This window comes from Phyllostomus hastatus, unplaced genomic scaffold (assembly GCF_019186645.2).
Source record: "Phyllostomus hastatus isolate PE091 unplaced genomic scaffold, TTU_PhHast_1.1 phas_contig_34, whole genome shotgun sequence".
NCBI lineage: Eukaryota > Metazoa > Chordata > Mammalia > Chiroptera > Phyllostomidae > Phyllostomus > Phyllostomus hastatus.
Genome location: NW_025333857.1, coordinates 61,097,520 through 61,116,577, shown reverse-complemented (window position 1 = coordinate 61,116,577; position 19,058 = coordinate 61,097,520). Strand labels below are relative to the sequence as shown.

Sequence of the window (19,058 nt, the reverse complement as noted above, 5' to 3'; positions counted from 1 at the left end):
GACAAGTGCCTGCCAGCAAACCCCTGGGTCTCATTCAAAGGGACCCCACCTCCTGCTCCAGAGTTCAATGTGTGCCGAGCATGCAGTGGTGGTGACCTACCGGCGGGCCAGGTCGCCCTCTGGGGCCTGGAGGACCCTGGGGGAAGAGGAGAACAGTGAGGCCTTGGTTAAATGCCTCCCATCTTCCCCCACCCGGAGTCTCCCAGAGCAGACCTACGACCTGGGCGCATCGGCAGCCCTGGCATCGATGGGTGCAGACGGAATACGGAGTGCCTGCCCAGTCCCACGCCACCCCCCAGCCCCCAGCAGCCCTCACACCCCAGCCCACTCACCCTCGGACCTTGCAATCCCTGGATGGAGACAGAAGCAGGAAGGGAGGGTTAGGAGATGCCGGCTGAGCTACGCCCATATACCACAAAACTCCCCCCCCTGCCCCTGCCCCCTGCAGCACGGACCCCCCCAAGCCCATCCACTCACCAAGTTCCCTTGGCTGCCTTTGTCGCCCTTTGGACCCTGCAATAAACAAACCATAGCCCAGTGGGAGAGGGCTCTGGGGGAAGCCCCATTTCCCAGACTGGGAAACAGAGGCTCAAGGCTCAAGCCAGCTCCAGGTCGCAGAGACGGTCTGGAACCAGGAAGGGAAGGGGAAGGAGCGGTCTTTTTGGTCAACCTCCTGCACATACCGGGCGTCCTGAAGGTCCCAAGGTCCCAAGGGGCCCAATGATGCCTTCTTTTCCCTAAAGGAGAGAAAAAGGCTTATGCGCCCTCGACTGGGGAACAGTCACAGGGACAGGAAGTGTCCCCAGGGTACAGAGTGGAGACCTCCTCAAGCAGGGGCCAGGCCATGCACCTCCCAAACCCCTCCTATGTTCCTTGGGGTGGGCTACAAGAGTGGGGGAAGGGAGGGGAAGGGCGGAAGGACGGCAGCCCAGCCGGTAGGGGCAGTGGAGGCAAAGGTGTGGAAGCGGGAGGGAAGACTGTGGGCAGAGCAGGGCTCGGGACTGAAGGAGCAAGAGGAAGACGTGCGTCCACCCAGCAGATGGCCGGCCAGCCTTAGACCTGGGCCACTGTCCTCAGTGGGACAGGGAGGGAGGGGACTCACCATCAAGCCAGGAGGCCCCCGAGGGCCCTGGATGCCTTTGAAGCCCATGTCTCCAGGGGGCCCCTGCAGGAGGCAGACAAAGGCTGTATTTGTCTGGTGGCCACCGGTAGCGGCCCCGGCAGCTCCGCTCAACCCCTGGGGCCTGGCCAACCTCTGGCCTTCCTGTCACGCCAGGCCTTGCCTGAGAGGCCCCAGAAACAGTAGCAAACGTCCACAGTTACTAAGCAGGTACCAGTGTGCAGACTCGGTGCTGGGTGGTGTGTGTCTGGGCTTAACTTAATGGCTACCCTCTCCTGTCATTACTCCCATTTTTGTAGATGAGGACACTGAGGCTTGGAGAGACCACGTGGCTCGACCAAGGTACAAAGCAGGTAGATAACGGTGGGGCTGGGCTTAGAACCCAGGCTGGCTGCAATGGGAGACCGGGGTACAGGAGGCCCACGCTTGGGGCTGGTTGTGTGCCAGCCCACACTGCAAGTGCTGGAGAAACATTTGCTTAATGCATAAAGGAACGAGCAGGTACATGGACGGGACCCCAATGGGAACAGCGCAGATGGGAATCTGTACCTTGGGTCCAAAGAGGCCAGCCATTCCTGGGAAGCCCATCTCGCCAGAGTCACCCTGTGGGGAGAGCAGGATGGGAGGGTGTGAGTGGGGCCAGGACGAGGGTGCCTGGCCAGTTGCCCAAGCCCCTGGGCCTGCCTCTTCCCAGGGACATGAGCCACTCTCTCATGAGATGGACAGATGAGCACGAACAGTTCAGACGAGAAACCAGGTCAGCCTGGCTTCCTGGGGGTGAGAGCCTGTGCTGTCTGTCAGATGAGAAAGCAGAGGCCAGCTCAGGCGCTCCCCGAGGAACCCTCTAGAACACTCAGGATCTCCTGTCCCAGATCTAGGAAGAGAATGAAAGGACCCACAAATGCTTCCCAACCCATCTCGAAAGCACTATTAAGGAATGATCTCCTAGAAAGTAACCGCACTGGCTGAGGGCCTGCTATGTGCCAGGCACCGGGCATGCGCCACCACGCACACGCGTCCCACATCAGCCGGGGGAAGCCCCATATGCCCTGCTCACAGCTGAGCCACTGAGGCTCAGAAAGGGCAAGGACCGGCTCAACGTCACACAGCCACCGTCCTGGGGAGTGTGCTAGATTCAGTTCAGGTGGGAGCAACTCCGGAGGCCCGAACCGTGTGGTAGGTGTGGGGCTCAACTTTAAAGAAACTGCCCAGCTGTTTTCCAAAGAGGTTGTGCCAGTTTGCAGTCCTATTAGTGGGGCATGAGAGTTCCAGCCGATTGCATTCTTGCCAACTCTCGGTGTGGTCAGTCTTTCAACATGTTCACCGTTCTAATTCGTGTGCGGTAGCATTTTATGGTGGCTTTAGCGAGCATTTACCTAATAACTAATGATACTGATCTTGTTTTCACGCATTTGCCATATGTATATCTTTCTTGAAGTGTCTGTTAAAATCTTTTGCCCCATTTTTTAATTGGGCTGCTTCTTTCCCTATTGTTTGAGGGATTTTTAAAAAAAAATTCAAGGATATATTTATTGATTTTAGAGAGAGGGAGGGAGAGAGAGAAACATTGATGTGAGCGAGACATTGGTCGGCTGCCTCCCATAAGCACCCTGACCAGAGATCAAACCTGCAACCTAAGTGTGAACCCCGACCAGGGATCAAACCCACAAGCTTTTGGTGTGCTGGCCAGCACTCCAGCCAGCTGAGCCACTGAGCCACTGAGCCAGGGCTTACTACTGAGTTTTGGGAGTTCTTTATATATGCTAGTTGGAAATTCTTTACCAAATGTATGATTTATACTTCCTCCTAGTATGTGGCTTGTCTGTTTATTCTCTTAACATCCTCCATTGAATGGCAAAAGTTTTACATTTTGATGAAGTTCCATTGATCAAATCTTTTCTTTTTTTAAAAAAAGTTATATTACTTATTTTTTAATAAAAGTTTATTTATTTATTTTTAGAGCAAGGGGAAGGGAGGGACAAAGAGAGGGAGAGAAATATCAGTGTGTGGTCACCTCTCATGCTCCCCCTACTGGGGGCCTGGCCCGCGACCCAGGCATGTGGCCTGATTGGGAATCAAACCAACGACCCTTTGATTCACAAGCCGGTGCTCCATCTACTGAGTCACACCAGCCGGGGCTGATCAAATTTTCTTTTATGGATCGTGCTTTTGGTGTTATATCTAACAAATCTTTGTATAGCCCAAGGTCTCAAACATTTTCTTCCATGCTTTCTTTGAAAAGTTGTAGCATTTTAGGTCTTATACTTGGTGTATGATCCATGTTGAGTTAATTTTTGTATGTGGCACGAGGTATTCAACTGTTCAGGCACCACTTGTGAAAAAGACTATTCTGTATCTACTGAATTGCTGCTGTGCCTTTGTCGAAAATCAGGGTCCATACACGTACAAATACATTTCTACTCTGTTCCTGTATGGCCCTCCCAATACTTGGCTGATTGCCATAACATTGTAAGTCTTAAAGTCAACTGCTGTTATTCTTTCAACTTCACTCTTCTTTTTCCAAGTTCTTTTGGTTATTCTAGGTCATTTTTCCCAAGTGCACTGTAGAATCTGCTTGTTATTTTCTTTCAGAAAAGCCAAAATGGAATTTTGACTGAGACTGTTCTGAACCCAGAGACCAACTGGAGGAAAACGGACATTTAACGATACTGAGTCTTTTGACCAACGAACACAGTCTATCCATCTATCCGTCTAGGTCTTCCTCCGCTTGTCTCAGCAGTGCCTTGTAGTTTATAGTGTACATGCCTTGCACATCTGTTGTCTGATGTATTCCTAAGTGTTTCATAGTTTTATGCTATTACAACTAGTATCGCTTTTTAGATGTCAAATTCTAATTGCTTGGTGCCCACGTAGGGAAACTCAACTCTGTGCATGCTGAGCAGGTGTCCTGCCACCTGGCAAAACCCACATATTCTAGTCGCTGCTGGTTTTCCACACAGGTGGTCATTTCATCCACACACGGAGAGCTTCACTTCTTCCTTTTTGGTGTGAATGCTTTTTATTTCTTCTTCTGGTCTTACTGCATGGGCTAGAGTGGCCAGCACAGTGTCGAACAGGGTCAGTGAGAGCAGAGTCTTTGATTTGTCTTAGCTCTCTGAGTGTGCTAGAGAGACAGTTCCACGACATGGCCGCTGGGCCAGGAGGGGGTGCTGCTGACCACATACGCCCCTTTGAGGCTGTGAGAGTAATCGGTATTCATTCTGACAGAAATCAACACCCTTCCCAGGCCTCCTACTACATGCTGGTTCCTGGAGCAGGCTGTTGTTCTGACCTGGTCAAGCATGTGAAGTAATTGCTCATACCTGGTAGCATCCATATACTAATAGCACCTGTGACTCATTCTCCTGTTTACTCTATATGATTCGTTGGCCCCTGCCAAGGGGCATGGTGGTCCATTTCATCTTGTGGCTGCCGAAGACATGCCTTGTATGTGTGTCCCTTAATAAACATTGGGAGTCACCAGACCGGAGTGGCCAGCCTCTCTCTTTGGTCTTTCCCTGCCCTCTGCTCATAGAGGTAGATCTTCAGTCCCCAGGACTTTTCCGGAGCCTCCATGCACTAGCGCTGGGGAACAATGCTCAGTCATTCGCTGTTAAGAATGGTGTTAACTGTAGGTTTTTCATGGATGCCCTTTATCGGTTGAGGAAGTTCTTCCCTATAACGAGTTTGTTGAGAGTTTTTATCAGAAACATGGTTGGATCTTGTCAAATCCTTTCCCTGCATCTACTGAGACGATCTAATGGGTTTTCTCTTTTAGTTTGTTAATGTGGTGAATTATATTGATTTATTTTCAAATATTATACCACCCTTGCATTCTTGGGATAAACTTCGCTGGATCTTAATGTACTATCCTTTTGAACATATTCTTAGATTCACTTCTCTAAAATCATATTGAGAATTTTTAAAAAAGATTTTGTTTGTTTATTTTTAGAGCGAGGAGAAGGGAAGGAGAAAGAGCGAGAGAAGCATTGATGTGTGGTTGCCTCTCAAGTGCCCCCTACTGGGAACCTGGCCCACAACCCAGGCATGTGCCCTGACTGGGAATTGAACCGGCAACCCTTTGGTTCACAGGCCCATGCTCAATCCACTGAGCTACACCAGCCAGGGCTGTGTTGAGAATTTTTTATTCTATTTATGACGTATGTTGGTCTGTAGTTTGCTTTTCTCGGAATGTCTCGTCTGACTTTGACATCAGATTAATATTACCCTCGTAGAATGTGTTGGGAAGTATTCTCTCCTCTCTACTTTTTGGGAAGAGTTTATGCAGCCTTGGTATTAATTTTTCCATAAATGTTTGCTAGAACTCACTCACCAGCGAAGTGACCTGAGCCCAGGGTTCTCTTCATGGGAAGCTTTAAAGTTCCAGGTTCCGGTCTTTCAATGGATGTAAGGCTGATTATGTGGTTGTGACCCACCTCTCTCCATTCTGAAGGGACCCCTCAGGTCTCATTTCTCAGCCTCCTCCCACCCACTGCACCCCAGGGAGGCAGGATGGTATCTGGTACCCAGGGAGGGTGTGGCTCTGCCCTTGTCACACAGCAGGCAGGTGGCTCCTGGGCCTGTGTGCACGCAGGAGGGAACTCGAGCGTTGGTGCGCGCAAGAGAGCAAGTGAGCGTGTATGCTTCCTGGGGTTCACTCACCGGCTGGCCTTTGGATCCAGGCTCCCCCTGGTTCCCAGGAAGCCCTGTTCCGCCCTCTGTCCCTCGCTTCCCGGGGGGACCCACCTGCCCGGGTAATCCACTTTCACCCTTTAAGAAATAGACCAAAATGACCAGTCAGAGGGGGAAGAGGTTCCGGGGCAGGGAAGGGGAAGAAAGGGGAAGGGGGGGCCCTAGCAGAGACAGAACAGTGATTCCACAGGGCCCATTGAGATCTCAGAAGGCTGGGGCTCCTCGATAGGCCTGGAGGGGCCTCAAAACTTCAGCCTCCTCAAGAGGAAGTGAAGTCTCTTTCCTTCCTCGGGCATTCAAGGCCTCCCTTGCCCTCTACTCTGCACGCTGCCTGTCTTCATCGTTTCTCCCCAATGGAACCTGAAGTTCCCATCTCCGTACTTCTGCTCACGCTGCTCCTCCTGCTAGAAAACCACCTCCCCTTTCCTCATTTTAATTTTCTCTGGGCCAAGGCTGCCTCTTCCCCTGCTCGCTGTCCTCCTGAGGCTGTTCTAAGCTCTCCAACTAAACCTTGAGTTCAGAAATGGCAAGAGCTCTGTCTGATTCATTCATCTCATTCTTCCTCCAGTATCTAGCCCTGGGCTCAGACTGACTCAGCTGTCTCCCCCACCAAATTGCTCAAGGCTGCTTTCTAAATAAGGTGCCTTGGAGGAGGGTCCCTGCAGCAAGCAACGGCTGTTGTTCCACAAAGATCCATAAGAGGGCGCCCAGGGATAACTAAAAAACCGGCCGAGGGATCAGGGCCTGGTTAGGGGGCAGTTTTATAGCTGCCTGAACAAACTATCCTTTAAGTTAGGTTCAAGCTAGGACAGCAACCCCTAAGAAAGGTCGGCAATGTGGACCCCATTTCCACACAGGCCCCGGGACATGGATGCCCACGTCAGCATTATAGCCAATGTCATTATAGTCAGTGCCACGGCAGAAAGGGTGAAGGGTGGCTGAGTGGATCAATAAGTGTCTGACCTTGAATCCTGGGGGTCCCTGTGCTCCGGGCAAGCCAGCCACACCTGGATTTCCCCTCTTCCCAGCAGGGCCCACGGGGCCAGGGGCCCCATCATCTCCTTGTTCCCCCTGCAAAGAAGGAAAGCAAGGAAGATCTCTCATGTTTCAGGAGATGCAACCAAGGAGGCAGGATGGCCGGAAGCCTGGGTGGCTTCTGGGTGGGGCTGGAGGCAGGGAGCTCAGACTCTAGGGTGGAGATCTCCCTGGACCAGCAGGTATGTGGCTGAGGGCTTCGGAGTAGGAAAAGGGAGGGATCTTAAAAACCAGACGCTCATCCCCTGGGCAGGGCATGACCTTCTGGGTGCCAGCATGGAGGAGAGACGGCCAGAAGGGCCACACCCCAGGTCCCAAGCAATGAGGCGATTGCCCACATAGGGAACATCTGGGTATGTCGGTTCTGCCCCATCCAAGTTTCCAAATCCCTCCACCCCCAACACACCTCATCTCAAAGGGAGATGCCCAAGCCCTGCTCACCTGCTGCCCTGGTTGACCATCCCTGCCGGGAAGCCCATCTGGTCCAGCAACACCTTCGGGGCCCTGTCTCCCCACCACGCCCCGGGGCCCTGGCAGGCCCTGCAGACCCTGCGGGGACACGAGAAGCTGGTGAGGGCTTCTGGGGAGGGCAGGGAGGTGGGTAGGAGAGGCGCAGCTGTGGGCCACTCACCTGGATCCCCCTCCGTCCAGGGGCCCCGGCCTTGCCTTGCTTTCCCTTTGGTCCCTGAAAAGCCAAGGGGCAGGTGAGGGAGGCTGTGTGGGGAGGCGCAGGGCCCAGGAGCTCTGGAAGCAGGGCAGTGAGAGGACCACAGGCCCCTGTGTGGCTGGACCCTCCACCTCCAGGACCTCGGCCTCGGAATCTGCAAAGGGGCCCAAGTGTCTGGCCTGGAAGCCCAGGGGCAGGGCTGGCCTTGGAACCTGCCGGTGTTGTCACTGGCCCTGCTCTGGGCTGGTCTCTCACTGGTCTCCTGCTGCAGAGGCTCTGGCCATTGGCTTGGGCCCAGCACTGTCCAGTCCATTCGATCCTACCTGAGGTTCACCTCCCTTTCCTACAGACCTGCTAGCCCTGCCTCCCCCTTGCTGTGTGCCTGGGCCAGTGTTTCCCCTTCCTGGGGCCCCTGTCTCCCCTCCGGAGACACCCAGCCCTCTTACCTCTTCCCCTTTTGATCCTTTGGGGCCCGGCCGCCCCCGGGGTCCCGGATGCCCCTGCAAACCAAGGTGAGATGACGCAAGGCAGCCCCGGGGTTCTTTCCCGGGGAGGGTGGCCAGTCTCCGCCTGGAGGGGGAGGGGTGGGGAGGGGTTTGGGGGTGCAGGCTCTGGGGGTGCCCCCAGGGTCAAGGCAGGAGAAACCAGGATGGGCTACCCCAGGCCCTCCTGCAGGGAGGGTCCCTTTAACCTTTAAAGGGCCCATTTATTCATTTCCCCCATGGCGGCTCCACCCCCACCCAGGGCAGGAGGGGGCAGGACTGGGAGCACCACTCACAGGCAGGCCCTGCTGGCCCGGGTTTCCACAGAGGCCTTGTACGCCCTCCTGTCCCTGGAAGCCAAGGAGAGAGAGGTGAGGGGCCATTTTTGGAGGGGGCGACTCTCAGCCTGGAGGAGCCCCAGGAAGCCCTTGCTGTTCCTAGCTGTGTGTCACTGTCCCCCTGAGCTCCAGCTCCCTCATCTGGGTGGAGGGGAGGTAAAGGGCCTGCTGGGGGCCCGGTGCTCATTCTGTGGCTTGTCTCCTGCCTCTGCCCACTGCTTCTGCTGGGAGGGCCGTTCCTGGCTGCAGATGGGGCGACGGAGGCCCTCTGAAGCGAGGGGCCTCTTCCCCCCACCTCCTTCTCTCTCTCTCTCTATCTCTCTCTATCTCTCTTCGCCTCCTTCTCTCCCTCCCTCAGAAAAGGTCTCAGACCAGACCCTTCCCCTTCCAGCAGGAATTCCACCCTGAGCCCTCTTTCAGGGGCTGTGCTTCGGGCCTGGACAGGAGTGGTGGGAGGGAGGGCTCATGTCCTGGTGAAGGCTGCTCTGAGCCCAGTCAGCACGTGGCAGGGCCTTAGGGCTGAGCAGTGCCCTCTCACAACACCCCCTCTGCTGCCAGCAGAGAGGAGCTCTGATACTTACAGGGTATCCAGGATCCCCTGGTTCCCCACGGTCTCCTCGATCCCCCACAGGGCCCTGAATGACAAGGACAACAGCAAATTTAGGCCAGTCACCAGGTGCAGGGATGCCTGACCTGGGCCTCACTGGCCACATCCTCTCTGGAGCTCCAAGCAGCTTCAGCCCTGCTCGGCTCCCCCTCCCCCTGGGTCTGGGGGATGGAAGCTGGGGGGCCTTACCGGGTCTCCAGGTGGTCCTGGGGGGCCCTCGGCCTTGCCGTCCTCACCCTGCTCACCCTGTGGACACAGAAACAGCTTTGGGACAAATGGCTTCTTCTCGGTGAATGTGTGAATTCCAGCCACTCCACACTGAGGCCCGGGGGCCTCCATCAGAGATGGAGTCCAGCCTACTCAGGGTTACAGATGAGGAGACTGAGGCCAGAGAGGGAAGGGGCAGACATGGGGTCAAAGCCAGCCCTGAGCGTGGAACCGGGATTATGCACACGAAACAGAGCTCATGACCCTCCCCTCCCCCGAGCACCCCAAACCAACACCCTCCAGCTGCGAGCTCCCTCTGAGCTGGGGCTGTGGTCACCCCCTGCTTTGTACCGGGCCTTGGAGCTCTATACCCACGCGGGGTGGGATTTCATGAAACAATGCAGAAGTCCCTGCATGGCGCTCAGCAGGGGGGACACTAATTCCGACCGCTGGCAGGCATAGGCACTGCCTGGGCCAGACACGCGCACTCACTGAGTCCCAACAGCCCAAGCGGGCCAAGAACCGGCCTTAGGACAAACCTCCCACCCTTGACAGGAGCCTCAGAGAAGGCCCTGGGCTGCCCCAGGTTGCACTCCGCAGAGGACCAAGTTGGGGATTTTGTCCATAAGACAGTTTTCCGTCTGCAAAATGGGATGGTAACGCCTGGCAGCGCTGCTGAGGGTCCAGGGAGGAGGGGCGCGTTCAGCTATCGGCACATTACGGCACACACCTCGGCTGGCTGTGAAGATGGCGGCTGCTGCTGCTGATACCAGCAGGGCTGACGTGTGGCTCAGATATAATCCGAATTTAGGGTGGGGGTCCTTGGGCCACGGCAGACCACCCTGGGCCCTGGGCCACCTGCAGGACAGGTGGCTGGACGCCACGTGCCAGCGACATGGAAGGTGTACTCAGAACAGCAAGGGGTAGAAGCTCAGGGCTCAGAATGTTCCAGCCCCAGAGGACACTGGTGTCATCTCCCAGGGGGTGCATTCCGGGCAGGGGGCTCAAGTCACGGCACCTCTGCGCACCCTTGAGGTTAGCAGCGATTTGAAGGGAAGGCTTGAGAGGCAGGGGAGAGGGGAGCCGTGCCTGGGGCTGGAGCCAGTCCCAGGCACGACTCAGTCCTCAGGGCTGGGTCTGTACCTTGGCCCGGGGCGCTAAGGCTCCTGTGGGCAGAGACTGAAGGGATTTGGTCCCAGGCCTAGAAGCACTTGTACCTAGGGGACTGGCTCAGGGGGCGGGGATTCCCTTTCCGCCCCGCCCACTCTCTGTGGCTCTTTGTCCTCGGGCTCAGTCCGCTGTGGAGGGAGGCAGCTGGACTGGGGACTGTGAAGATGGGCCATGTTTATGTAGTGTTCTGTGTGCCAGAATATTCATGAGGTGTGCCTCATACATTGTTTCACAGATTCATACAGCGCCTGTGTGCTGCTGGGACTATTGCCCCATTTTACAGGTGGTGAAACTGAGGCCCAGGAAAGGAAGGGTCTTAGCCTAGGCCACACAGAAATCAAGGGTGGTCTGGGTCAAAGGCCAGCTATAAAGATCCCTCCGTCTCCCCCCACATCATGGCTCTAGTTTGGGGATGCACTTTTAGCACCAGAGAGCTGGTGGAGCCCCTGCTGCCCTTCCCCCTAGAGTCTCATCCCATCACCCCAGGCCCTCTGGCTGCTGCTTCTGCCCCACAGGGAATTTTCATGCTAAACCGCATATTGTCCCATTGAAGCATCTGTGTCTGGCTAGCAAAGCAGACAGTCTGAACCCTGGCCCTGCCAGCCTCCCACTGACCCTGTACTGGTCCTGGAGCATCGTGGAGACTGAGTTTCTCCACCACTCACGTGGGACACCGACACCTTCCCATGGGAGTCACGGCAAGGGTCAGGGAGAAATCTGGGGGAGAGAGCTTGCACATGGCCTTCATGCTTTGGAGGGAGGGGGTCTCCCCAGGAACTGGCTCTCTCCTTCCTCCCAGCTTGTGGCTGACTGTTCATGCATGTTACTATTTTTATTTCTGAGCTCTTCAGGGCATCGTGCTGCAGCCCCTACACTAAATAAATCACTATAAATCCATAAATACCTGCTGCACAGATGGACACATGACCAAACTAATGACACCGTGTACGTCAGCAAAGGCCTCTGGCTGACGTACAGGCGATGCACCGCTTAGCGCTGGCAAGGTGCCTGCCCACTCAACAGATGAGGCAACCAAGGCCCCGGGGTGCAGGGGCCCCACTCAAGGCCCCAGCAAGCTCACGGCAGATTCGGGGTTTGGGTTCCACTCTCAGCAGCCACAGACACTACCCTTGGGGCTGTAGATGGCCCACAGCAGAGGGACCCCCCCCTTTTTTTAGGGTCTGTGTTAACCCCTCCTGAACCAGCCTCGGCAGACCATGAGGGCCAAGAGGCACTTCCTGCGGCTTCCCGGGTGATGTCAGAGTCTGTGGCTCGCTCTGATGGCAGCTCTGTTCTCCGCCAAGCAGGAGGAATGGGCCAGCTGGACAGCAAGCCAGGCCAGGGTGATTCACCCACAGCAGGATATGGTTAGTGGGGAGCTGACTCGGCAAAAGAAAGGAGGGCTAAGGAGGCAGCGGGTCAAGAAGACGGTGGCCGCCGCCTGCTAGGAGACCTGCCAGATGAGCCATCGGGAGAGGAGGGGGGAAAGGAAGGAACAACTTGGAGCCATTAATGTGGGACTCAAAAATGGGTCCCGGGGCCAACTCAGCGTGGTCCTGGGACGTGACCCAGGCCCGATGCCTTGGATCTCTGGCCCCTCGTGTCCCCACCTACGCAGTGGGGCAGGGCACAACGCTCGGCAAGGATCCCCCTAGCAGCTCCTCTCCTACGGCATCAGGAGCCACGTGGCTGGAAGCAGACACGCCTCCCCACTGCCTCGTCCGCTCCTCCCCCGCCCTGTAAAGCTGGAGTTCCTCGCACGCCTTCCTAAGCCTTCTCCGGGCTCCCGCTGGGTGATCTCATTCACCAGCAGAGCTTCAGTTCCCACGTTCATGTAGATGATGGAATTGCACAGTTTCAGTCATTACATAACCGAGGCCCATTTTCCTTACTGGACGGAAACCCCCAAGAGGGCAGTAGCTGTGTCTGTCTCCGTTCCTGTGCCGGGCACGGAAGCTATTGATACCCAACGTGTCAGCTGCGAATGTGGTCGAACGCCTCCTGCCTCCCGGCCGCCCGCCCCCGCTGTGAGCAGGCGTGAACCCGCCTGGAACTTCCTGGGCTGTCCCAGCCACCGTGCCCCAGGGGCTTGCTCCCGCCAGCCCGGATAGCAGGCAGCAGCCGCTTCCCACGACCCAACACCCACCTTTTCGCCCTTTGGTCCGGGAGGCCCCAGGGGTCCCACGACGCCTTTGTGTCCCTGCAGGAAACAAGAAGGCAGGGCGGGAGGTGAGAGCACGGAGGTGTGAGGAGGACTCGGGAGGGACGTGTGATGAAGGACAGGAAGTCTGAGAGGGAGACATCGGGCTGTTCGACTTGGTCCTGGCTCGGCCCCAACGTGCCGGGTGACTTCGAGCAGGCACCGCTCCTCTCTGGGTCGCGGTTCCGAGACATGCTATGTGGGTGCCAGATACATCGCTAGGGTCGGTCTGCCCGGATGGTTGAGGACTCTGCCCGCCTTGCCCCGGGGCAGACCTGGGACCAGATCTTGAAAGAGCCAGCTGTGTCGTCTGGGGCAGGGGCAGAATGGTTGCCCCAGCAGACTTTCCCAGGCTGTGGCCAAAACTGCACGTACGGATCCCTCCGTGGGGCCCCAGCACCCCGTCTTCCAGTTTCAATCTCCTTTCCCCCTCTTCGCCTCCCTGCTGGGTCTCTTTCAGACACCGGACCCACTACCAAACAAGCTGGCAGGCCTTGCACACACCTTCTTTACCCACCCTGAGACTCTGTTTCCCCTTGCGAGCAAGCCCTGCGCCTCCCCATGGCCTGGCCCCCCAGACGTGGAGCGTGGGTTTGGCTCAGCCACCACTAAGGGGTGCCGACTTGGATGCAAAGCTGGGCTGAGGCTCTCTCTGCACATGAGCGTAGTTGAGCAGCTCAGGGATGAGGTAGGTGGGGCCCCCACCATCAGGAGAAGGACTCAGAGAGGGCACAGAGGGAGGACCTCTGTGTCCACACCACCCCGCCTGGCCACCCATGGCCCCCACCCTGGTCTATGGGTCCAGGTGTTCCCTGGAGACTCTGACTCTCCAGCGGCCCGAGGGCTGGCCTTTGGGTGGGAAGGGGAGGCGCCAGCAGAGCCAGGCTTGCAGGACAGAGTTCCAGAGAGAGGGGGAGGTGAGATTTCCTTACGTCGTAACCAGCCAGTCCTGGTTCTCCTTGGGGCCCCATCCGTCCTGGAGCACCCTACGAGAGGAAGAGACACACGTTGGTAGGGAGTGTGGCCCTCACAACAGGGACTCAGGCTCAGTCTGTCCCCCGGGCTCCAGTGCAGTTTAGCCCGGTGCCTGACACATCCGTTTTGCCCAGAACCCAGGTTGGCGGAGGTCAAGGTGAAGAGCAAGTGGCATTGCTCCCCCTGTCCTGGAGCTCCCCTCCTCCCGCTAGCCCTTCCTTCTCCCAGATCCAGTGGTTCCTGAGAGCAGGTGGCTCAATTTTCCCTCATTTTGTGAGCAGAATGGTAATGAAAATTTAAATTATATGGACTTACAGTTCAATGCTATAAAAAGCAAAGACAACAAATATTCAAAACTCACTGCTTGCTAATTATCTTGCACTGTACTGTGCGCTGCCTGTGCTCAGGAGGCTATCATGTCTGTGGCATCTGTGCGGTGGAAGCACTAACAGAACTCCCCCATGCGTCTCCCCGCAACCTCGCGTGCAGTGACGTCAGGTCGGTAGCTTGAAATCAGCCCTGGTGGCAGCACTTTCACCATGGAAACGGGTAAGTGCCACCTGCACGTCTGAGATGCTGTGCCCCCCTGTCCGCCCCTCCCTTGCCCCCTCCTCCTAGGGTCTCCTCCCCGCTGCAGCTGTCACACCCTGCAGGCCAGCCCTGGCCTGGGCACCCCAGGGCCACCCAGGGAGCCGCAGCAGCTTCACCCTGTCCTCGTGAATCTATTTCCAGTTCAATAAAAACACGCCCAAGGGTGGGTCTGGTTTAATTAAGAGTGAGATTAAGCAGGGCTTGTTTGTTAATCTGGGTCTTCAGGAGATCCACAGACCCTGTCAAACGGTGAAAAACACTTTGTATCGTGTGAACTTTTCCAGGAGGAGGGCTGTAGCTTCTGAAGGCTCCTAAAGGGACCCGTGGTTCCAAAGAAGTGGCTGGGACAACAGGTGTCTGGCTGACACTGGAGCGGACGACACCCCCCTTTCTGCCCTCAGCCCCTCTGCTCCATGACCGACACCACCCCACTGCACCCCACTGCACCCCACCCCGTCCCACCCCGCCCCGAATATTCTCACCGTTGGTCCCAGGCTGCCCCGGGACCCTTTAGGGCCTGGGGTGCCAGGGGGTCCAGGGTCTCCAGGGGCTCCCATCTCGCCCAGCTGTCCTTGGTAGCCCTTGGCACCCTGCAGCGGGAGGAGAGACAGGCTGCCACCAGGCCTCTGGGGGGAGGTGGAGGAGAGGGCGGGGAACAAGGGCGGGTCATGGCAGGAGGAGAGGGGGGATCTGACCTTGGCTCCGGTCCGGCCCTTCTCGCCTTGCTTCCCTGGCTTTCCTTCGGGACCCTGCGGGAAAGACAGAGAAAGATGGGAAATGATGGACAATTGACACAGGTCCGTGCGGCATCACCGCACTAGCTCTGGGAGGCCGACTGCCTGCCGGTTCACAGCTGCTTTTGCACTCAATATCCATATGACCTTGAGCATGGCCTCACTTCTTGTGACTGGCGTATTTGTCTGCGAAGTAGTGGCATTTGCCCCACAGAGCTGAGGATTCAACCTGGTGATGCAGCATCACACTTACAAGGCGCCTGGTCCAGAGTCAGTGCTGGATACATGGCTGTTGTCATGGTTACTGTTAGGTGCCCAAGCTGTCCCAAGGAGAACAGCTCTCCATCCTGCACTCTCTCCATGTGTCATGAAGTATTCTGTCTTCCCAGTGACCCTGAGGCCTGACTCAGACTCCCTCCTACTGATGGTGGCAGCCGGAGTGCCCGCCGGAAAGGTACCTGACCAGGGCCTCTGCTGATGCACGTCAGGGCCTGGGCTCCACTGCAGACCTGAGCCCCTGTCCAGGGCTCAGGGTGGCCCAGGGTGCCGTTGGTGACACCAGGCAGGCAGCAGAGGTATTCTAGGTCCTCCCTCATCTCTGAGATCCTGGGCATCACTTCTGAAAAGCCCTGAGGTCGCACCCCACTAACAGGGTCCCTCCCTGTCAGGACCCAGGGCTGAAGGGGCTCCTCACAGGAGGGTCTCATCCCAGGAAGATCAGCCGCCCTCCCTTGCCCTCCCACTGGGCACCCAGGAGACTCCCTCTAACAGGCCACGCCACCCCTCCCCCCAAGGCATCTCCAACTGCAGCTCTCCCCTGCCCCCGCCTTCAAGGGGGGCCAACCTGGCTTTGTCTCCACAGTTATCAAGGAAACTCAGTTTAGGAGGGGTTGAGTGAGTAAGTACAGTGTGCATGTGAGAGAGAGATAAGAAAGCAGGAGAGGGGGAAGAGAGTCCCCATCCTGGGCCACACTGGGTTGGGATGTAGGGGACAGGGCAGGCAGCATTTCTGGCTGGGAGAGGACATCCCACCTGTCCCCAGGGAAAAGTCCCTTGAAGGTTCAAACTTTTGATTCGATTCCTTTGGCTGCATTAACAGAGGCACTTGCTGTGGGATGAGGGAGGTGACGGTCCCATCTTGGAACAGGGGCTGCACTTGAAGAGGAGGCGCTGACTAATGGTGATGGGGGCCGGTAGGAAGAGGGGATCCCAGAGGAGCAAGGAAACCCCTGGGCTAAGCCAGAGGGACTTGGTTCCTGTCTGCAGATTTCAATAGCTGCCCGGAGGGCGGCCAGTGCATGAAACCTATGGGGTGGGGGTGGGGGTGGGTGGTGGCATTCACTTAGCATTAGGGAGAAATGTGTACCCAGAAGATGCAAAAAGGCAAAAGCGTGCTAGAGAAGATGACTCCGTCCCGAAGGGAAGTGCCAGCCAGACCGTCCTGGGGCCCTCAGGAAGTGGGGAAGTTGTAGCCCCCGGAAGGACCAAACACGGGCGGTGCTACATCCTGGTGCTGGAGTCCTCATGGGACCCCGGACTAGCCCCTTCCCTTTTCCCTGCCTCAGTTTCCCCCACCTGTAACATGGAGGTTTTGAGCCAGCCTTGTACTGTCCCTATGGTGGCCCTTCGCCACACATGCCTCCTGAGCACCTGGAATGTGGCTGCTGTGACTGAAGAACTGAATTCTTCATCTGCTTAAATTTTAATGAAATTAAAGAATGGAGAACTAAATTATTGGAAAACATTTAAGTTATGTTAGAAACAGCTTGGGATATGAATCTACATTTTCAACCGCATATTTTATAAAATCTAAATACGGATCAAGTTTTTTCAATGAAAATGTAGCATCTGAGTTGACAGGTGCAATAAGTGGAAACTACACCCCGGACTTCAAAGATTTAATGCAAGAGATGCAAAATACCTTGTCAATAATTTTTATATTGATTACATGTTGAAGTGTTTGTATTTTGGATATATTGGGCGAAATAAAATGTTCCTCCAATTAGTTTCATCTGTTTCTATTCTCCTTTTAAAAAATGTGACTATTAGAAAATTTTAAATCGTACCCATGGCTTATATTCTGCTTCTCTCAGACAGCCATGGACTTGACAGGTTCAAGGCCTCTTGCTCCTCCAGTAATAAACTAATGACAGTCTCCACAGCCCTGGCCAGGCTGTGTGTCTATACCCTACCTCGTATCTTGCTCACTTCTCACCAGAGGACTGGGAGAAAGTGACTTTATCTCATTTTAGAGCTGGAGAAACTGAGGCACGATGAGAGGTGGGTGTTCTCTGCAGTCACCCAGCCAGGTTAGAAATGAGACATGAAATCCCAGTTTCTAGGTACCCTTTGGCCCAGGCTGGTCCCAGCCGGGCAGCTGTGAAATCAGGATACAGGGGCTGATGGGATTCGCTGGTGGACTGAGGTGATTGCAATGGCTGACCCCTTGTCAGGAGGAGAAATGAGTCAGTGCCAAAGTGTTTAGTACAGGACCAGGGAGACAGAGTCTCCCCCAGCACAGGCTGGGCAGCAGGCCACTTGTTCCGACGGGCCCTCGGCAGCCGGGAGCTTCCCCGCGGTGTGGGAAACCCTGAGTAAGTGCTGGTGCTTCCAGTAGGGTGAGCCTATGGGGCCAGAATGAAGACTCGCACTGGGCCCCCATCCATTTGGATGTATTTCTGGAAAGGCCCTGATGGCTCATAAAGTTCTATTTTTAAATACTCAGCTATTTCCAGGCCACAGAGTGGGAGATATTTTTCCTGCAGCCCTGTTGCAAAAGAGACTTGAATGCAGGGTTCTCATCACCTCTATCACCCAACACACACTCAGTCTGGCCCCAGCAAACCTCCTTAAAGTTCCAGTATGTGAGAACTCCAGTATGGGAGGGACAGCAAAATATGGACATAACACTGCTACCACCACCAGTAAAACGATCTGCGTCACCATGTCAACTGGCACCACCACTGCCACTGCAATCACCATCACAAGCACTGCCACCATTATCATTGCCATCATCACCATCAGCACCACCATCACTGCCATCACTAACTCCATCATCAGCACCATCACTACCATCATTACCATCACTAATATCACTACCACCACCATCATCACAACCACCATCACCATCATTACCACCATCACTAACTCCATCGCCACCATCACTACTACCACCATCATCATAACCATCATCACCATCATCACCACTAACTCCATCATCAGCACCATCACCACCTCACTACCACTACCACCATCACTAACTCCATCATCACCACCATCAGTAACTCCATCATCACCACCATCAGTACCATGACTAACTCCATCATCAGCACCATCACTGCCACTACCATCATCACCACCATCAATCCATCACCACTATCATCACTACCATCACTGCCACTATCATCACCACTACCACCACCATCACTACTACCATCATAACAATCATCACCATCACCACCACTACCATCACTAACTCCATCATCAACATCATCGCCACTACCACCACCACTAAAACCACCTGCATCACCATGTCCACTGTTACCACCATGGCAAATGCAACCATCACCAACTCTGCCACCATCCTCATCACCACCACCATCACCACCACTCTCACCCACATAATCACCATCACCACCATCAGCACCACCATTGCCACCACCACCACCATCACCGTCACCTCCAGCTTCTAGTCATTTTCTTTTCCAAATTTCTAAAGACAATAGTTTATATTTCTGGTGCATTTTCTAAAGTTCTTTCTTACCCAAAGCTTCACTGACTCTTTACATGAGAAAACCAAGGCCCAGAGAGAGTCAGTGACTCGTTGGAGGTCATACAGGCAGTGGGTGCCTGAGCTAGATCTCAGCATCTGGATGTCGGATCCAGTGCTGGTCTCTGCCACGTTTTTGCCCATTCCACAGTCCTGATACGCAAAAGCTCACTGGAAAAGAGCCCCTGGAGCATTGGGACTCAAAGCGATCTCAACACACATTCCTTCCAAATGCTTCATCATGCCAGGGGTGGGAGCCGAAGAGGGCAGGGGCAAGTGAGAGGTTACACAGCAAGTTACTGATGGAGAATGGGGCCAGCACCCCTCCTGCTGCATTCACCCTGCTAAATTCAGTGTGGCTGAATGTGGGGGTTGGGCGGGACATGGTCAGCAGGGGCCAGGTTTATGCGGTGTACAGCAGCCATCTAAGGAGAGTGATATCACTCTGATGGTACTGGGGAGCCATGGGAA

The 19,058-nt window shown here is 55.5% G+C and overlaps 1 protein-coding gene across 3 annotated transcripts in view; it reads right to left on the bottom strand.

The window, feature by feature from the left end:
* COL27A1 (collagen type XXVII alpha 1 chain) overlaps positions 1 to 19,058 on the bottom strand; it is a 129,812-nt gene that overhangs the window by 9,782 nt on the left and 100,972 nt on the right. For 2 of the 3 annotated variants that reach the window (XM_045840704.1, XM_045840703.1), the window contains exons 38-55: positions 14,780 to 14,833; positions 14,567 to 14,674; positions 13,451 to 13,504; positions 12,465 to 12,518; positions 9,131 to 9,187; positions 8,916 to 8,969; positions 8,293 to 8,346; positions 7,961 to 8,014; positions 7,479 to 7,532; positions 7,289 to 7,396; positions 6,776 to 6,883; positions 5,783 to 5,890; positions 1,670 to 1,723; positions 1,103 to 1,165; positions 684 to 737; positions 478 to 513; positions 333 to 350; positions 101 to 136 (exon numbers count right to left, since the gene is read on the bottom strand). In XM_045840704.1, the coding sequence (XP_045696660.1) occupies positions 101 to 136; positions 333 to 350; positions 478 to 513; positions 684 to 737; positions 1,103 to 1,165; positions 1,670 to 1,723; positions 5,783 to 5,890; positions 6,776 to 6,883; positions 7,289 to 7,396; positions 7,479 to 7,532; positions 7,961 to 8,014; positions 8,293 to 8,346; positions 8,916 to 8,969; positions 9,131 to 9,187; positions 12,465 to 12,518; positions 13,451 to 13,504; positions 14,567 to 14,674; positions 14,780 to 14,833 (1,128 nt within the window). Of the gene's footprint in view, positions 1 to 100; positions 137 to 332; positions 351 to 477; positions 514 to 683; positions 738 to 1,102; positions 1,166 to 1,669; positions 1,724 to 5,782; positions 5,891 to 6,775; positions 6,884 to 7,288; positions 7,397 to 7,478; positions 7,533 to 7,960; positions 8,015 to 8,292; positions 8,347 to 8,915; positions 8,970 to 9,130; positions 9,188 to 12,464; positions 12,519 to 13,450; positions 13,505 to 14,566; positions 14,675 to 14,779; positions 14,834 to 19,058 lie in introns of those variants that run through there. The other variant, XR_006785878.1, reaches the window with a different exon arrangement.